This window comes from Balaenoptera acutorostrata, chromosome 1 (genome assembly GCF_949987535.1).
Source record: "Balaenoptera acutorostrata chromosome 1, mBalAcu1.1, whole genome shotgun sequence".
NCBI classification, from domain to species: domain Eukaryota; kingdom Metazoa; phylum Chordata; class Mammalia; order Artiodactyla; family Balaenopteridae; genus Balaenoptera; species Balaenoptera acutorostrata.
Window position 1 is genome coordinate 8,763,158 of NC_080064.1, and position 19,962 is coordinate 8,783,119.

At 45.3% G+C, this 19,962-nt stretch overlaps 2 protein-coding genes across 5 annotated transcripts in view; one reads left to right on the forward strand and one right to left on the reverse strand.

Moving 5' to 3' along the window:
* MTOR (mechanistic target of rapamycin kinase) overlaps window positions 1-19,962 on the reverse strand; it is a 128,354-nt gene that overhangs the window by 60,734 nt on the left and 47,658 nt on the right. For 3 of the 4 annotated variants that reach the window (XM_057545658.1, XM_057545665.1, XM_057545660.1), the window contains exons 26-29: window positions 16,473-16,615; window positions 13,631-13,793; window positions 13,348-13,493; window positions 9,498-9,575 (exon numbers count right to left, since the gene is read on the reverse strand). In XM_057545658.1, the coding sequence (XP_057401641.1) occupies window positions 9,498-9,575; window positions 13,348-13,493; window positions 13,631-13,793; window positions 16,473-16,615 (530 nt within the window). The remainder of the gene's footprint in view (window positions 1-9,497; window positions 9,576-13,347; window positions 13,494-13,630; window positions 13,794-16,472; window positions 16,616-19,962) is intronic. The other variant, XM_057545668.1, reaches the window with a different exon arrangement.
* Window positions 4,082-9,553, forward strand: ANGPTL7 (angiopoietin like 7). Its single transcript, XM_007169991.2, has 5 exons — window positions 4,082-4,510; window positions 7,149-7,249; window positions 7,835-8,029; window positions 8,685-8,883; window positions 9,106-9,553. Exons 1-5 carry the CDS (start codon window positions 4,141-4,143, stop codon window positions 9,273-9,275), a joined length of 1,035 nt encoding a protein of 344 aa, XP_007170053.1. The 5' UTR covers window positions 4,082-4,140; the 3' UTR covers window positions 9,276-9,553.

Below are 19,962 nucleotides of genomic sequence, written 5' to 3' on the forward strand. Positions count from 1 at the left end.
AACAAAGCAAGAAGTAAAAGCTTCCTGGCTTCCTCCCACAGCCCCCTGTCTCCCAAGTAACACTTACAGCCTTGCTGGGATGCACAAGGGCCCTCAGGCCTGACACGCCTCCACTCCTCCAGCTTTAATTCCTGCCACCACTCCTCTTCCTTCTTGCCCCTTAACGCCACACTTGACTACTTAGGTTCTATAAGCCCAGGCTTTTCATACAGCTGCACCTTGGCTCAGAATACCTCTCCCACTTCTGGCTACTTCTTCCTTTAAAAAAAACAAAAAAACAAAAAACCCCACAAAAACAACAACCCTGGATATCACTTCCCTCGGGAGACCTTCCAGAACCTCATCTGGGTTGGGCACTCCCCCTCTGCTGTGTCCCCCACCCCAGCATGTCACATTGCCCTGGAGTTCAGCTGTCTGTCTCTCCACCTAGCCTGCGAGGCACCTGAAGCTACAAATTCCTAAGAGGGTTCAGAGACAGACTTTTTTGCTAGGTGCTATAATTAAACAGTAGACGCTAAGAGGAGGCCTGAAAGAAATGGTTTCTAATAAGCGCAGGACACACTCTTTGGGAGAAGTGGCAAACTAGAAGGCTTAGGGAAGAGGTGCAAATACCTTCTGCGATGGACCTGGACTTTGGGCTGAGATGGAAGTAGGACTGAGCGGTTGAAGGGTCAGGGATTAAATGGCCATGTGTAGTAAGGCAGCTGTGGCTCATTAGAAGACTTCGGAAGTAAAATATGACCACAGGGCTTCCCTGGTGGCACAGTGGTTGAGAATCTGCCTGCCAATGCAGGGGACACGCGTTCGAGCCCTGGTCTGGGAAGATCCCACATACTGCGGAGCAACTAGGCTCGTGAGCCACAACTACTGAGCCTGCGCGTCTGGAGCCTGTGCTCCGCAACAAGAGGGGCCGCGACAGTGAGAGGCCCGTGCACCGCGATGAAGAGTGGTCCCCGCTTGCCACAACTAGAGAAAGCCCTTGCACAGAAACAAAGACCCAACACAGCCACAGATAAATAAATAAATAAATAGCGTTCCCTTAAAAAAAAAAAATATGACCACAAACACACAGCTAAACTAACAACAAGGCAGATTCTTCTGAGATGTATTCATTCAACAGAGCCTGGCACTGAGGGCAGCTGTTCCTCCCTCACCAGTTTGGCAGGATGGTGTAAGAGTAGGCAGGGGCATGAATACACTGGAAAAAGAGGAGTCTCTCCAACAAGAACATTTTCAAGAAAATGAGACATGACGTCCCTATTGGGGGAGAAGGAAAGACCAGCTCTAGGCCCTTCTCAGCTCTGGAATTCCCAGGCTGCTCAGACACCTCCAATCCTTGGTGCCAGCCTAAGGCAGCACAGCCCAGACTGTGAGGTAAAAGCTCACTGACTTTTCCCAAAAGAACATAAGCTTTATTCTCATAAACATCTTTCTCAGGAGCTCCAAGCTGGCCCTCTTTCACCACCAGCAAAATGGAGAAAAGGAAAAACTGTAAGGTATCCAACACAGGTTTTCCATATTTTCTCAATTAATTCCCATTTTTTATGGTCACATTGTTCACCGAAGGGCAGAGAAGGGATTAAAAGCCTCTCAGAGAAGGGAAAACTGCTCTAGTCTGCCACATTTGTCCTGGTTTTCTCTACTGGCTTAGCTGTACTCAAAACAAGGACTTATTTTTCCTTCTTTCAGAAATTCAGAATCTAGGACACCCTAGGGTTGTAGATGTTTTGGAGGACAGATAATCTTCTGGCGTGGGATATACTCTTAATTAGCTATTTTTCTCAAAATGGGGCGGGGGGGGTGTTGAAGATTTGGGCAGCTTAGACAATTTAAGAAAATTTTCAAATAAAAAAAGCTTCTGTCTCCAACTTAAGCCTTATGTTAGAAATAAGTTTCCAGAAAACAAATGTCAGAGAGTAGGCACTCATGCTAAAAGCTAGATGCTTCTGATCCAAACTTAGGAACCCCTTCCTACCTTTCCTGGAAAGGACTGCTACATGGGTTGCAAATATGAATGATCGATTCATTTTCTGCCCAGATATGAAAATCTATTCATAACAAGATTTTTCTGTTTGGGCAGAGGAAATGGTTACTGGAAAGAACAAACAAAAAGCCGGCCAGGAATCCATAAAGCGCCATTGTTCCGTGATGTTCTCTACCAAGGCAGCAGCATCGTGTGTCATGCTACATACAGTCGTGTGCCGCACGGTTTAAGCGCAGGGCTCAGTGTCGGTTAAGCTGGCTAGGAGGTCATCTTGAAGATCCTCATGGAGTTTAGTAGACCCCGCTAAACGACCCTGTTGGATGCTGGCGGTCGGGGCCAGGTTCACCTTAGTGAAGTGAGCTCCATGAGCTAAGGCTGCAGTGCCCGGCGGGACTAGACATGTACAAAGAGAGAGCAGGGACTGGCTGATGGTGCCAATTCTAGAAAGACCCCTTTGAGCAGAATGACAAGCTGCTATAGGACTCCAGCGACGTCCTCGCTCCTAAGCAGGCAAAGGAGATGAGGAGGTGAGCAAACAAACCCTGATCCACCTGATCCACTCCTGCTTTTTGATTTACAGGAAAAAAAAAAGTGTTTGGTAACTCCAGCTGCCTGAACAGAAATGACTTCCTGAGAAACAGAAGCCCTGACTGGAAAAAGGCTCTGGGGGTCACGGCGGGAAGGGCTGCCCGGCCTCAGGCTTGTGTGTGAAGGGCCCATACGGAATAGCAACAGTATAAGCACTGCACCCGGAAACAGCGAGAGTATGTTCCGAAGACAGTTACCGTGCATGGACAGAGGGAACTTTGTTTACCTTCTTAGTGAAAAGCTCACTTTAAGGATTTAAGATTTGCTGAAAACCCAGTTTTCCCCATTTGTTTTCAAAGGAGGAATCTCCTTTAAATACAGTACATGAAAAATTACAATATCCCTATTGTCAGGGATATATATATCATATATAGAGAATAAATCTGCAAACCATATTCCATAGGAAAAGGGAAATGAGACTCTAGACATGGATTATTAGGCAATGGGGATGCTTTTCTCTACGTTTTAACATACTTTCTAGGTTTGGAACCATGGGCCGTGGCCGTGCCTGTTCTCTGTTCTGCCTGAACACTGATGGGCGTGCAGGTGCCCATCCCGGGACCAAGTCCTGCGTTTTCACCCCTGCTGCCATCGCTGCCACTTCCATGCCAAATGTCAAGTGTGAGAGGCAAACACTGGCCCATTCTTTATTGAAGGAGAAAGTACGTAAAAAGAAAGACAACTGGGTAAATCCTGTGGGTACAAGCTACAAAGTCTTTTTTTGCTTCTTAAGAGATTTCCTCTATCCTTCTATTTCTAAAGCTTTTCTAACTTGGAAATTTTCAAATGTGAGATAGCGTTAGATCCAGGCCAAAAGAGGGTTTTGTAAAACACTGAATGATGATCAGAGAAGGGAATAACGAGCCTTGTTAAAAGCACATTCAGAAGGATGCCAAAATAGACTAGAGCCTCGTATAAACAGCATGGATTGCATTAACAGGTCTCCCTGTGAGTGGAGAGTCTTATTCCCAACTCTCTTTGCCTACCCTATGCTCACCCCATGGTTATATAACCTTTAGAATGGAATCTGGAAATTCTTCTGACCCTGCCCTGTTTGCTGATAGAGCAGAGCCAGTGGCTGGCAGGGGTACAATCTAATAGGCAAAACTGGAAACACACGAATTCAGTCCTCTTGTCTTAGCCCAGAGACTGTGCAGGCAAGGAAAGAAAGACTGCCCCTGTCTCTCTCCTCCCCTCCTCTGGCCTAAGTTTACGCTGACTTCACCCAACAGGCACCTGACCCTCCCAGATGAGCTGGGAGGGGCTAAAGCGCTATGCACGGCCATGGTAGGGGTGGAGGTGCAGGCAGCAAACAATATTTAAGATGCTGAGTTTGTCGAGCATTCAGTCTTGGGAAGGAAAGCTATAGGATACCCAATTAAGCTGCGCTTTCAGAAACTCAAGTTTTGAGAAAGGCTAAGAAAGAGCAAGGAGAGAGGAACAACAAAGTGGTAAGTCCACCAAGAGCAAAAGGGCTAGGTTCTAATTTGCCGCAGCTTTGCATACCTCAGCTGGGCACAGCCAGATTTCCCCAGAGGAAGAGCCTTCCTCAACCAGGCCCACGAAAGATGCTGAAAGAGACTCTCTCGGCCGTGGCCTGGCTCTGCATTTTCACTGTGGCCTTTGTCAGCCACCCAGTGTGGCCACAGAAGCCCCCTAAGCGCAAGACACCTGCAGAGCTCACCGTGGCCGGCTGCTGTGAGGAGGCGAAGGAGCTCAAGGCCCAAATTGCCAACCTAAGCAGCCTGCTGAGCGACCTGAGCAGGAAGCAGGAAAGGGACTGGGTCAACGTGGTCATGCAGGTGATGGAGCTGGAGAGCAATTCCAAGCGCATGGAGTCGCGGCTCACAGAGGCCGAGAGCAAGTACTCCGAGATGAACAATCAGATCGGCATCATGCAGCTGCAGGCAGCGCAGACTGTCACCCAGACCTTGGCAGGTAAGGAGGACGTGTCCTCACGCTACTCACCACCTTCCCCCTCACATAGTCGAGCGCCTCCCGTCTGCAGCATTGCTTCTAGGTGACGTGGTCGTGAGAACGATCCTGGGGGTTCTTATGGAACTTACTTTCTTGGGTACGTGCCACCAGCTCTATTTTCTCTTTAGCAAAGGCTTACGAAGTATTTCTTTTGATTTCTAAGGTTCTGTACGTTTACCCAGCTTTTTTTTATCCCTGCAATGTTTCGGCCTATTGAAGGTATGAATTACCATCTTGGAACACAGAGAGATCATGCGGTTTGCTCAAAGTCACAAAGCAAATCTTAGAAACTGGGTTCAAGTTTTCCTGATTAGTCTACTTCCTTACCCAGAGCTGACCGGCTGTACCCTCAGTCCCAAGGAAGCAGGAATGAACACCAAAATCATAACGTCTCTAGAAGCAAAGTTTTGCCAAAAACAGTTCTCTCGGGTCCCTGGGATTTAGTGGAATGGGCATTAATGGACTTCGGTGTCCTGTCTGCCAACCAAATTCTCACTGGCTCAGAATTAAGTGCACAGACACCTCCCAGAGCCATCTGAAGGATTCCTTCATGTTCAAAAAGGACTGGCTCCTCAAGGTTCCTCAATTCTGGTATTTCTATTTTTTCCCAAAATTGCAAATAAAATTCTCCCCAGTTATACAGGAAAATGCAATGTTGAAATTTACATTTTTAGTAGGCCGAAAATAAGATACGTTTACTGTTTTCTTTTCCAAAACAATATTCAGTTTCTACTTAGCTAGGCTTAGACAGGCCAAGGTGAATTTATTGTTCAGACAGAAATTTGGTTTGCTGAAATTATCAGGAAATTATTAGTTACAAGGAGCATAGTCTATAGATATGTCATTTCTTGCTGATATAAAAACTTAAAAGAAAATCTTTTTGGTCATATTATAAACCAAGCCAAGAATAAAGAGCAGAGTAAGTCTTACTGGTTATCCTCAACTCAAATGAAGAAAAAGCTTTAACATGAAATTAAGCTTAAAAATTTTGTGTGGGATGAACTGGGAGATTAGGTTTGACATAAATACACTACCACGTATAAAATGGATAGCTAGTGGGAACCTGCTGTATAGCACAGGGAGCTCAGCTTGGTGCTCTGTGATGACCTAGATGGGTGGTATAGGGGATGGGGGGAGGGAGGTCCACGAGGGAGGGGATATATGTATATATATAGCTGATTCACTTCACTGTAGAGCAGAAACTTAACACAACATTGTAAAGCAATTATACTCCAATAAAAAAATTTTTGTGTGTGTAAATCACTTTCTAAGCATGTACTTCCTGACTCTCAGTTTGGGACTAGAAAGGTCTTCTCAGGCCATTTTCCAGACAAGTGAGTCCTGATTTGGTCTGTGTGATGAAACCAGACACACAGGAGACCAGGCGAGACAGAGGAATCTGACCAATGTCACGTCCTGCTCCTCCAAACGGGATTTTCTCATCTCCCAGCAAGGAGTTTCTTGGGAGTCAAATGCAGCTGTCTTGCCGGGCCTCTTACTCTTCCTGCCCAGGCCATCATTCCTTACTTTTCTTTTCTGCTACCAGGTGCGGGGTCGCTTTTATACTTTGTAAGTAGCTAGCCCCTTGGAGAAAGCAGTAAGTTGATGCTTTCATCAGTAAGAGGAAGTGATGACCTCTGATAGGGAAGACAAGGGTCTCCCATTTCCCCTCCCCAAAGTGCTCTGCCTTGAACAATTCCCACAGCGGGAAACTGCCTTCTTCTTGAAGGTCCAGTGTAGCGGTCATCAAGAAAAGAATCCCAAGATACAGTGGGCAGGAGGCATCTCCTAGACAGGCGAGAGTTCCTGCTCTCTGAATCCTATCTGGAAAGGCTGTCCCTTCCACAATGCTCTTTGATATTTAGAACAACAAGGAGACAAAATCTTTCATAAAGCACTAGCCCCCAGGGCAGCTGAGGAAACATTAAAATCAACCTCAGAGTGAAAGCCTGCTTGCCCAAAGCTCTCATTTCCTTGTTTTAATAATGGTGTCAGGGGAAGGCCTCCAAGGGTTCCTTAGGGTGTTTGCATTTTCATTTGTCTAGCAGTGTTGGATTAAGGAGGGAAAGATAAAATTATAAATCTCTGCTAATAAGGGACCTAGTAGGCAGTAGCCATTACCTCTGAAAAACAAGAAAAACAAACCGAGAAACAATAAAACCAGACCCTATGAGATCTTCATGACTTATTTAGGAATAGAGGCTGGCTGTCCCAGAAGCTGCATCTATTAAACAGGAGGATCTGTGAGTGGCCCTCACACACTGTAACGTTTCCAGAATTCATGCCCTAGAACTACAGGAGGATCATTTATTTCAGCACAGACCTGAAGTCACCTGTTTGTACCGTTCTGCTATCCAGGTGAAGGGTTTCCCTAGCCCTCAGCCTTACCACCAGTGAGGCCAAAACACATCCGTTCCTGGCCTCCTGATGCCCACCTCTCCCAAGTCCAGACACTGCCCAGCAATGAACACTCCTGTGAATTTTGTGGTAGAAATGAAGTCTCCCTTCCTAAACTTTCAATTTAGATGCAGCAGGGATGCCGGCTAGCCACAGAGCCCCTGGGTTTGGATGCTCATGCTGTGGTTTCCTCCTTCTGTAGATGCCATCTATGACTGCTCGTCTCTCTACCAGAAGAACTACCGCATCTCTGGAGTGTACAAGCTTCCTCCCGATGACTTCCTGGGCAGCCCTGAGCTGGAGGTGAGGTCATCACAGCCCATGTACTACCATCTATCCTCCACCCCCTCAAAGGCGGGGGACAACAGGGCTAGTCACACACAGTCTAAAGAGAGGGAAACTCAAGACAGAGAAGCAAACACACAATACCAGAGAGCTATCTAAACACTCAATTCATGGGGGAAAAAAATCCAGGCATCTGCTTTGCTCCTTCAAATCATTAGCAACCAAACACTAAACCTTCTAACATAGTTAGATAATGCTATAACCACCACCTAACTAGCTGCGATCCCTTGCCGCATCCTACGGCGGTGACTCTTTGGGGAGGAGAAAAGAGAACATATAGGGAGTGTGTCAGAAGGACCTGGACTTTTTCCCTTCAGACTCTCCGTGCACTTGCTCTTATCCTCCATTTTGATCTCAGCAAACCACCAGCCTGCCCAGCTTGCCAACCCTGGGGCAGAATCGTTGCCTAGTGAGCCAGCATGGCTGTGGAAGGGCACACGTCCCCTGGCTCTGCGGGGTGGGAGAAGGGTGGGAAGCCACGCTCAGGCTCGCGCTGCCTGCCTGGGCACGTCCTGACCGGGGACGGCACCCCCTCTGCTTCAGGTGTTCTGTGACATGGAGACTTCAGGCGGTGGCTGGACCACCATTCAGAGGAGAAAGAGCGGCCTCGTCTCCTTCTTCCGGGACTGGAAGCAGTACCAGCAGGGCTTCGGCAGCATCCACGGGGACTTCTGGCTGGGCAACGACCACATCCACCGGCTCTCCAGGCGGCCAACCCGGCTACGCGTGGAGATGGAGGTGAGCACGAGACCAGGCCCGCCACGCCCCGCTGCGCGCAGCTCCTGGGCGTCATTCCTACTCCTGTTCACCATCGGCTGGGGTACCTGTTATGACGGTTTTCCTGCAGGTTGCAGTACAGTTGAGGAAGAATAGGGTTTTTCTTTTCCTATTTTTCACAAAAACGAGGCTGCAGGTACAAGGAAGAGGCCAGACTCAGGCCAGAGCAGAGGAATCCAACAGTCAGCTGGGCTGAAACACTGTGGTCCCTGCCCTGGCCTGGGGCATGAGGTCCTCTACATGCAAACCTGACTGGTATCGGTTGGTGACCCTCATCAAAGGCCCTGAAGCGTCACTATGTTCTCAAGTTACTCTTACGACATCTCAGAGTGGGATACAGCAAAACACACACACATGTACGCCTTACAGACAGGGATGTAAAGGGGAAGAGAACGAGAGACTAACCAGGGCCATAAGGTGACCCAGGAGAGAAGTCTGATCTAGGACCCTTGTTTTCTGATTCCCAGGTTAGTGTGTTAAACTAGAGGTAGACAAGTAATAAAGAAGTAAAAAGTAGTAAAAAGGTGTATGGCTGCAGCTGGGGAGAGGGAAGAGGTGCAGGATGGTAGGAAAGGAGGCCCCGCTGCAGTTTTCTAAGGCTCTGCCCCCCGGACAGGACTGGGAGGGCAACATGCGCTACGCTGAGTACAGCCACTTTGTTTTGGGCAATGAACGGAACAGCTACCGCCTCTTCCTGGGGAACTACAGCGGCAACGTGGGGAACGATGCCCTGGTCTATCACAACAACACAGCCTTCAGCACCAAGGACAAGGACAATGACAACTGCTTAGACAAGTGCGCCCAGCTCCGGAAAGGTGAGAGCTGGGGTTGGGAGGTGGGAGTTCAGGTACAAGGCCATAGTCCCACTGGAGGAGAAACAGTGAATTTGTAACTGCAGTTGGTATTCTGGCTTTGGTACTCGTTTGACACTGACCCTAATGGCTTACGTGTAGTTTAAAAAACATCACAAATCCCTGCTGCCTAGTCTATCAGCTATTTCCAAGGACAGACCAGCACTGACCTGTCTCCTGTCCCAGGTGGGTACTGGTACAACTGCTGCACAGACTCCAACCTCAACGGCGTTTACTACCGCCTCGGGGAGCACAACAAGCACCTGGACGGCATCACCTGGTACGGCTGGCACGGCTCTAGCTACTCCCTCAAACGAGTGGAGATGAAAATCCGCCCAGAAGACTTTCAGCCGTGAAAAGAAGCCTGCTCTGGAGCAGGGCTGGAGAAACGGAGACAGACGGAGGCTGGGAAAAGGCAGAGGAGGAGAGGAAGGGAGTATAGAAAGGGCAGGGACAGAAAATGGCCTATCATCTTCAGTGAGAGAGTAAGTCTCTTAGGAGAACAAAAAAAACTACGTACTGAGGACGTTACAGTAAATGGGAGGAAGTATTTAAACACAATGGGTCCAGACACATACTTCTCAGGGGGCTGGCCTGAGTGGGCTGTCTGCCTGTGATCCCTGACATAGCAGCAGCTTCTTTTCCACAGGATTTTTCTGTGAAAGAAAAATAATTGTGAGCTCACTTTAACCATTTTCCTTAAGGCCTAGCTTATGTGAGGGCAGAAAATAAATCCCTTTGCTAAAAAGGACCAGATTATTTTGATTCTCTTGGGTGTTAGAGAAAGGAGTGAAGAGGGTGGTGGAGGAGAGGAGTTTCTGCTTTTAAATCCAATGAAATTATCTTCAGTCTACACAATTTTTTTTTTAAAGACAAACATTTTTCTGCTGGAGGTGAACGGACCCAGGCTGGAATTGACCGGAGGAAACTCCAGGGCTCTGGGCCTTGCAATTGGCCTCTGAGCACCTCCCCTGCTCGGCCTCGATCAGGGCCCAGCACTGAGAGGCAGGAAGTGGGTCCAGAGGTGGCAGGAGCTCCAGCGGGAGGGGAAGATAAGTCCCTGTGGACGCCTGCAAAAAACTGCCTTAAAATATTCACAGTCAATACAGATAATGTCTATTTTTATTTACTTTGTAAGAAAAGGGCTCAAAGAGCTTCCTCTTTTATCTCATCTATAAAAAATGGCTGAAGCAGGAAGGTAAATGGCACTATGGTTAAGAAATAATTCATGCTGTATATAAGCATTTTGCTTTGTAGAAATACAATATTGTAGTTTGTTTTAAACATTCGAAGTTTTTTCTTCCTTCTACAATAAACTCTTTTAAACCTCGTTCCTTTTAAAATTATTACTATTACCACTGAGAGCATGGTGGAAGGTTTTAAGTGAAAAATCAGAGAGTGAGCCGTGAGAAAGAGACTCTGAGTGTGTTGCAGTCTTCAGGGAAACCAAGGGAGGAGCAGGAAGCCAAAGATGAAAAAGCGAGGGACAAAAAGGGCAGCAGCATCCACTGGAAGAGGTCAGACTCTGTCTGACCTCCACCCAACCGCCACAGAGGCCAGCGCCACCACCTGGCTTCAAAACACTTTGCAAACCAACACTCCTACTTTCTACTTGAGCAAACTTACATATACGCAGAGGGAAAAGAAACATCTTTAGTCATAACAGATGTCAAATAATTTTGACCTTCAGGAAGCAATTTTTCCTTGTCAAAAAGAACCATTCACTTGAACTAGGCAGTGCAAGGTAAGCATAATTCTCAAACTCACTATTTTCTACTGTACCTATAGTCCTTTAATTGTTGGGAACCTACTTAACCTTAAAAACAAGACCCTCAGGATTTTCAAAGAAGTAAAGTGAGTAGAGGAGAAGTACACTGGAGTAGGGCTTCCCATGGGACAGGCAGTCAGACAGAAACTTCCTAAGGCAGGCAGGGGATCTGAGATGCTCATGGGCCAGCATAGTACGGCTTGGAGAGAGGAGAAAAAGATTGGGGGTTAGGAGATGAAGAGAAGGAAGAGCACAAGATGCCTAGGGCAGAAGTAGCTAATAATTTTCTCTCATCAGCTATACACCCCACAACTAAAGAAAATTGAGCCTCTAGGCAACAAAAGCTAAAATAAATTAAGTGGGACTACCTCAAACTAAAAAGCTTCTGCACAGCAAAGGAAAACGATCAATAAATTGAAAAGACGATCTACAGAATGGGAGAAAAATATCTGTAAACCATAACCCAGGGTTAGTATCTAAAATATATAAAGAACTTACACAACTGAAGAGCAAAAAAGCAAATAATCCAATTCAAAAATGGGCCAAGGACCTAAACAGTCCATTTTTCTGAAGAAGACACCCAACTGGCCAATGGGTACATGACCGGGTGCCCAACACCACTAATCCTCAGGGAAACGCAAAGCACAGCCACAGTGAGATATCACCTCACACCTGGTAGGATGACGATTATTAAAAAGACAAGACATAATAAGGGTTGGCAAGGAAGTGGAGAAAAGGGAGCCCTTGTGCACTGTTGGTGGGAATGTAAAGTGGTACAGCTACTACACCACTATACCAGTCTGGTGGTTCCTCAAGACATTGAAAACAGAAGTACCATGTGAGCCAGCAATTCCATTTCTGGATATATATTGAAAGGAAACAAAATCACTATCTCAGAGAGATATCTGTACTCCCGTGTTCATTGCAGTATTATTCACAATAGCCAAGATATGGAAACAACCTAAAATGTCCTTCAAAAGATGAATGGATAAAGAAAATGTGAAATATAGTTTATGTATATATATATATTATGTGTATATATATATGTACATACACACACATATAATATACACATAATGGAATATTATTCAGCCATAAAGAAGGAAATTCTACCATTTGTGACAACATGGATGAATCTAGAGGGCATTATGCTAAGTAAAGTAAGACAGAAAGACAAATACTGTATAGTATCACTTATATGTGGAATAATTTTTTAAAAAGCTGATTTCATAAAAACAGAATAGAATGGTGGTTGTCAGGGGATGGGAGAATGGGGAAGCAGGGAGATGTAGGTGAAAGGGTATAAACTTTCAGTTGTAAGATGAGTATCTAATGCACAGCATAGCAACTATAGCTAATAATATAGTTTTGTATATTTGAAATTTGCTGCGAGTAGATCTTAAGCATTCTTACCACACACACACAAAAAAAGTTAACCATGTGAGGTGATGGATGTGTTAAATACCTTGATCTCAGTAATCATTCCATAATGCATATCAAATCATCATGCTGTACATTTTAAATATATACAATTATATTTGTCAATTGCTCCTCAATAAAGTTGGGGGGGACAAAACACCTGTATTACATTAATCAAAACCTATAGTTGCTGAAATTTACTCATACTTTTATAGATACACAATTGAATAACTGAAGTATAAACTTTTTGTGACAAGGTTAATGTCAAAAAAAAAATGTCACCATATGTGGTATTTTAGAAATCGACATTCAAAGTCCAATTTATTTGGGCAAAAACATGATTCTAGTTCTATCTTTTTGGTCACTTTTTAAAGTGTTTAAAGGAACACTTTTTAGCATCTACTCAAAAGCAGAGCTAGCAGAGAACTTGGTTATTTGATTATCCTTTCAAATGAAGGAAGCACCACACACACCAGGCTGTTTCAGCCACAGTGGAGGTACTTATTAGCTGGGTGATTTTTCCTAAACTATCTGTAGTGAAATAATCAACCATGTTAGCATTTACATGAAGATAATTAGATCCTGAAGTTAATATTCTCTGATGATCATTAGGGGAAGTGAACAGTTCTCTAGGAGCTGTGGAGCTAACATTTAAGGCTGCTTGTGATTTCATAACAGCAAAAAATTTATTAAACAACCTATTTTTTTCCATACCCAGAAGACTCAAAACCATCTTATGAGAGAACATAAGCAAATGAGGGGAAAAGACCACTGAATTTCAGACTCTGTCTTTTACATTCATAGAACTCCAAGGAGGAAGACTCAGGCACCAACATATTTAGCCAATAAAAACCCACCCTGCCCTTGGGTGGTCTTTGAGGCACAGAATCCAGCTCCTAGTCCCAAGCCAGAGATCGCAATCTAACCCAGACGTAAAATCTATCTTTCCTAGGCTGCTCTGTCCACAGAACTGCTTCTAGGCTAATTTCATTGGGACAAGCAAGCACAGGTTGGAAAACAACAGAAGCCCAGTGCTAAGGGTCAACAGAAATGACACTTCTGGCTAGAATACTGGGGAGAGCCATCTGCAACCACATCTCATTTAAACGTGCTGGCCAGGCCTGATGGCAGACTTCACAGAGCAGAGGTCTCCAAGTGCCTCCAGTGAACTGTCACCAGGCAGTGGGAGAAGAGAGGTCATTTTAGATGAAGGCAGCAATTAAAAAGGGTTTATGGCCTACCTGATGAGAGATTCTAGGATGGCAGGGGTGGGACCTTTCTGGAACTCCAGTTCTTTGTAGTGTAGCGCTTTGGCATATGCTCGGCACTTGGCAGCCCTCTCACCCAGCAGAACAATGCCATTGTCATCTCTCAATGGCAGGGGGCCCTGGAGAAAAGCAGAACCCCACAGCATAGGAAAACGGCAGACGGGGCACAAGCAAGAGTGGGCTGTGCGGGCGCTTCTCCCCTCTCACCACCTGGTTCCCTGTCAGGCTCCATCTGGACAACTAGGCAAAGTCTCACCTTGTCACTGTGTTCCATGAATTCAGCCAAGTTTAAGAGGGTTTGTGTGACTTCAGCGATGTCCTGGGAGGTGAGGGCCAGCTCGATGCTTCTGATGAGCTCATCCTGCTGGTCTTCATTCAGCTCAGACCAGCAGGACACAAACGCAGCGTTAAAGAGATCCCTGAAGGCAGACAGGAGTGGAGACAAATGTTGGAAATGCCTCTCCTGCCTCTGCCTGCTGCCACAGAGTCACACCTATCAATCTACTCCCGGCATCACTGATTATGGTTATACAGGCCAGAGCTGTCCAAAAGAACTTGCTGGAAATGGTCTATATCTTCCCTGTCCAATATGGTAGCCATTGGTCAATGAACACTTGAACTTTGATCAGTGTGACTAAGGAACTGCATTTTAAGTTTTAGTTAATTTTAATTAAGTTAAAAGAAGCACACGTGGCTAGTGACTTATATTTTACAGCGCAGGTACAGGGGACTGGGGGAGGGGGAGGGGCGGGGTGCGTGGGGGGTACAGGGGACTGGGGGAGGGGGCGGGGCGGGGTGCGTGGGGAGAAAGAAGAGCAGAGAAAAGCAACTTGTCTCCACAGTGGTTGCATCACTTCTCTTCATTGGAGGGCATGAACAGAAAGGGACTTCTAACATAGCAGTTGACATAACAGATTCAGAAAACAATAATCTTCAAATGATTCTTGGGATGTTTCTTCTCAGGCAATGTCCAAAGTCCTAAGATCAGAAGTGGCAAAGGCAGCATCTGCTATTGCTTTTCAAAATACAAGCAGAACCTTTAGTAGGAATGGTCATAAACAAAATGACAACAGAACTTAAGAAACTAGCAGTATTAGAAAATAGAATCCAAATCCATAAGTCTTAAAAGATTCTCTTAGCCAAACCTCTAACAGCTGGGGCCTTGGGAAGACCTGGAAGCACAGGTATCATTTCTAGGATCACTACAACTATTTAAAATCACTACAGCACCACTTGGGTGAATATATTTGCTACCCCTGACATCTGAATTTTAATCCTACCCCCCTCTTCTTTTGGTGAATGTGTGGAGAGGGGAGTTGGAAACTACAGGATATGCCTGGATAATGTATGGGGTAAAGCATCTGATGCTTATACATCTACTTTTCATTACATATTTTAAAAGGTTACGTCAGATCGATGTATATATAATTTTGGAATCTGATGGAAGAAAACAAAATTTGAAATTCAAAGGATAACATGAAGACCGAAAGAAACCCTGTGTAAATTAAGAAGTAAGCTTTCTGATCTAGGTCCAAGGCCACGCTGGCTCCCAAATGAACATACTTGGCACTAAGGAGATAGACACATATGTGTATTTTTATCACAAGCCTCTTTTGGATGACAGTGTGCCCAAGAGGGACTTGGAGCAGATGAGAGGTACGCTACAGTAGCCGAGCGTGTGAAATCTGCACACTATGGAAACAGAGAAGTCCTAGGAATGATTTTTAAGCATTATAAAATATTTGAAAGAAATCAGATGAACTAAATCATGGCATCCAAGCAACAGCCTCAGGGACCATCGCTATTCTTGCTAAATACACTCCAAATAGCAAACCAGCTGTGCTGATGAAAGTGAAATGGAACACCTCATTTTTTGCTTCTTGCTAATGAAAAGGATTGTTAATTAAATCACCTTTTAATGCCTCATTATAAATAAGAACTGTCCATTGTAGAAAAATTTAGAAAATAAGGAAAAGAATAAAAAAGAAAAGAACTGCTCCTTAAATCCTCCTTAGAGATAATCATTATTGTATTACTTTCTGATCTTTTTCCTATGTACATATACTTTTAATAGTTGAAATCACACATTTATACCATTTTGTATTCCATTTTATGCACTTACATCATACTATGAATCTTTTACATGCATTAAAACTTTTTATAAACCAAATTTTCAATGACTAAGATTCACTGTTACAGGTTTATAGTATTTTTTATGGCAAATTCTATTTTCCGAAGATGGCTGCAGCACTAGCTCCTGTTCCATATGCTCTTCTAGGATCTTTCCACTCCCCTATAAAAAGGTGGCATCCACGTCTCCTCCCCTTGAGCCCGAGTAGGCCTTTGTGACTGCCTTCAACAACGCAGTGGGACAGAAGTAACACTATGTGACCTCCAAGACTAGGTCATACAAGCACCATGCACTTCTGCCTCGTTCCCCTGGGGACACTCACTCTTGAACCCAGCCAGTATCCCGTGAGGAAGCCTGAGCAATCCATAGGGCAAGCCACGTGGAGAGGAACCAGGGCCCCTGGCCAGGGCTGAACTTCCAGCCAATAGTCAGCCCCAACTTACCAGACATATGGATGAGCCATCTTGGAAGTGGATCTTCTAGCCCCTGGACAAATACCCCTGACACTGTGTGGGGCAGAGACAAGCTGTTCCCACAAGTCCTGCCCAAATTGCAGATTTGTGAGTAAAATAAGTAATTTTAGACTGCTGTTGTTTTAGACCACTAAGTCTTGGGGTATTTGTAATGCAGCAATAAATAACTGGAGTATCACTATTATTGGAAAACAGGTTATGTTAAGCTATTACATAGTTGTTTTCAGAGTTATATATAAATGACTTTGTAATTAAAGTTTTGGACCTAGATCTACTAAGGAAAGGTATACTAGCAAGGTTAAGATGGATGTTTTTCCTATAATAAGAGCTTGTTCCATTTGCCTTTTTATCTTTTCCCCCAGAGGTTAACAAAATTAAAAAACCCTTTTACTATTACTGCTAATAAAAACTAATTCTTATACAACATTTTCTATGTGCTGATCCTCTTGATCCCAACCTGAAGCTGGGAGGAAGGGAGCCCTGACACACCATACCTGGCCATCGGGTTGTAGGCCTGTGCCAGGGCCCAGCAGGAGCGCAGGGAGGGTGATGAGGAGTCCTTCAGCAGCTCCAGGCTCAGCCGCCTCAGCCATTCCAACCAGTCATCTTTGGAGACCCTTCTGGCAGCTCCCCAGGCCTATCATGCCACAGGCAACAAAGGAAAACCATCAACTGTAAGGGCCAATTGTAAAGAGCCCTTGACTATCTAATGATTATTCCACTTATTTGATTTATAAAATTATACCTCTCATGATAAAATTCCCCGAGCACAAATACAAAAGAGTAATATTTAAAGCCATAAAACAAAAGCAGCAAACTCTCATAATATAAAGAAAGCCTGTTTTACACCTCATTTGCGCTGGACTCTATCTGCAAAGCAGAGAGACCTCTACAGCCCCAGAGTGGATGGGGACCGTCACACTCAGAATGCATCCAACAAAGCCGAATGGCCTCCAGCAGTGTGTGAGGGGCCCGGGACACCCTGCAGTGGGACACTGGCTCATCTTACAGCAGAGTCACACAGGGAGGGGGGAAATGCTCAGGTTGACACCATCCTCAATAGTGTGACCATCAGGTGAGCACTGAGCCCAGAGTACACGGCAGTATGGTGGAATGAGACAAAAGGAGTTGAACAGATGGAATTTTTACTTTGCAGTTTATCCCCTCCAACTTTCCTCACAACTCTGAGCTCTCCAGGCACCAAGAGGTCCTAGCAGGGGCAGCTTAGGGAGGTGGATGGAAAGATTCAGGCCCTGGAGCTGGGCAGTAAAGGGGAGTGGTCAGCAGCCACACTCTGTGGAGCTCAGTGGCTGGAGTTCAAATCCCAGGTATGTAACGTATTGGGTGTCTGATCTTGGGCAAGTTACTTAACTTCCCTGTGCCTCAGTTTCCTCATCTGTAAAGTGTGGATAATAGTCCCCACATCAGAGGGTGTTCTTTTTTAAATTAATTAGTTAATTTATGGCTGAGTTGGGTCTTTGTTGCTGCGCACGGGCTTTCTCTAGTTGCGGTGAGCGGGGGCTACTCTTCGCTGTGGTGTGCGGGCTTCTCATTGCGGTAGCTTCTCTTGTTGCGGAGCACAGGCTCTAGGCGTGTGGGCTTCAGGAGCTGTGGCTTGCGGGCTCTAGAGCGCAGGTTCAATAGTTGTGGCGCATGGGCTTAGTTGCTCCGCGGCATGTGGGATCTTCTTGGACCAGGGCTCGAACCTGTGTCCCTACATTGGCAGGCGGATTCTTAACCACTGCACCACCAGGGAAGCCCCCAGAGGGTGTTTTAAGGATTAATTAACTAAGTTAGAGACTTCCCTGGCAGTCCGGTGGTTAAGGCTCCATGCTTCCACTGCATGGGGCGCAGGTTCAATCCCTGGTCAGGGAACTAAGATCCCGCATGCCACACAGCATGGCCAAGATTTAAAAAAAAAAAAGATTAACTAAGTTAATATGTGTAACGGATTTAGCACAGTGCTCTCAGCACAAGTCAGTGCTTTACGCTGAGTGCCTGCTACTCTGAAGTTAGAAACACCTGGCTGGAACCCTGGCCCTGCCACTCACCTGCTGTAGCGACTCTGGGCAAATTACTTGTACACTGCTGCCTGAGTCTTAATCTTCCTCATTTAGGGATAATGCAGCTAAAGGGCCTAGCTGGAGCAGACGAGCAAAACATGGTGGCTCGTATTATCAAAATGACACCTCGCTGAATTGGCTTAGCCCTAACTACTAAGTCCCTAACTTTTAAAATATATTCTTAAAAGATTTTTCTGGCAGAACAGACATGTCAATCCTCCCTAAATAGGGAAATCAGATAAGTTAAAGCAGAAGTTCTCAAGTGAAGTAGTCCAGGGTGTGAAAGAGACACCCTATGTGCTACACCACCTGACCATCAATGACTCAACCCATCACCTCCCTGGGATAAATGGAGATTTGCTATAGCTTTTGATGAGTTACCAAGGAGTAACATTACATAAACTAATATTTTTTGTCAAAAATTGAAGTAGAGATACTACGAGAGACAAATTAAAAATTTATGTGACGGATTCTCACTCACCATACAATGAGAACCCCTGAACTAGAAGAAGATACCAAAGACTTTTAGACCTTGTTCTGTTGAACGAAATGGGAACATCAAGTCCTTTTCGATCCACAGATTTCTGGTTTCCTTCCTACACAGCGAGTCTCTGGATACCGGCTCTGTATTACAAGGCATTTAGAAGTCAGACACATACAAGGAAGCATTACTAATGTCTTTTGCCCTCTAATGATATGAGGTTGAGCTTGGGTAAGGCAAAGGCAATGCAACACAGCGGTTAAGAGACTGGTCTCTGGAGTCATACCTGGGTCAGATCCTGGCTCCACCATCTACTGGTTGACATTGGGCAAATTACTTAACCTTTCAGTGCCTCAATGTCCACATCCATAAAAGGGGGACACTAATGACAGCGTCAAACTTATAGGGTTACTGTGAAGATTAAATGCGTCAATACATGTAAAGTGCTCACAACAGTGCCTGACACATGGGAAGCGCTCAACAAATGTTGGTGGTGGTTAGTGCTATCATTAACATTGGTACCATTTGATAAATGGTAGCAAAAGGCTCTTCAAAAAATTTCAGCTTAAGGAACAACTGCACAATCTATCAAACAGGATATGTCCCTCACCTGGGCCTTTCCCCACTGCTCTGTAATTTAAAACATAATCAACTCTCAATTCTCTGGGTTCTACAGTAACTGTTGAAACTCCAGCCAGTTTCCTCTCCTCACCCACCCGCCACTGACTGCCTCATCTGGTTACACTGGTGCATGCTGATGGAACGCCAGCTTATTCATTTAGAAGGTAAGCCCGAATAGATTATCATGAGACGGGAAAGCTGCTGAGAATCTTGGAAGGCATCCTAGAGGTACACATAAATGGTTTGTATGTTTTCTGTACTACGTAAATCCTCTATTAGCATAGCCAACAGAAAGGTGACTGAGGTGGCAAATTATTATTCTGAAAGCTGGTTAAAACTGACAAATATACCAATCCCTAATTATCATCACATGAATATGTAGAAGCACAATTTACTTTTCGATGAAATGGATCTGAGAGTCAGCTGTGGAGAGCTTTGCTTAGGGTTTTTTAACTTGATCTGTTCTCTCAGGTGAGACAGACTGAGATTCTTTTTTCTGTTTGGCAAAGGTTATGCTTATTTTTCCAAGTCCTGGGTAGAAAGCAAAACTTTCTGGAAGCAAACTAGACCGCTGGGGAATTTCCTAAAATAGAGAGAACAAAGCCCTAAAGCTGAGTGGACAGCTGCCTGGTTGGAAGGACATTCTGAACCTAGGCAGGCTGAAAACATCTGGGTGGGAACGTGCACCTGGCCTCCTTGTCTGGCCCCTCCCTCAAATGTGAGGTGTTGGCACGGTGGCATCAGCAACTGCTTGGGGATGCCAGGTGTCGATGCCCTTTCTCCTCCTGAAGTCTTGGACTAGCAGTTACAAAACACACA

Excerpts from the sequence above, each read along its gene's own strand:
- ANGPTL7 (XM_007169991.2), top strand. The coding sequence starts at position 4,141 with ATGCTGAAAGAGACTCTCTCGGCCGTGGCCTGGCTCTGCATTTTCACT. Across the intron at positions 4,511-7,148 it reads TGTCACCCAGACCTTGGCAG|ATGCCATCTATGACTGCTCG; the intron begins GTAAGGAGGACG and ends CTCCTTCTGTAG. Across the intron at positions 7,250-7,834 it reads TGGGCAGCCCTGAGCTGGAG|GTGTTCTGTGACATGGAGAC; the intron begins GTGAGGTCATCA and ends CCTCTGCTTCAG.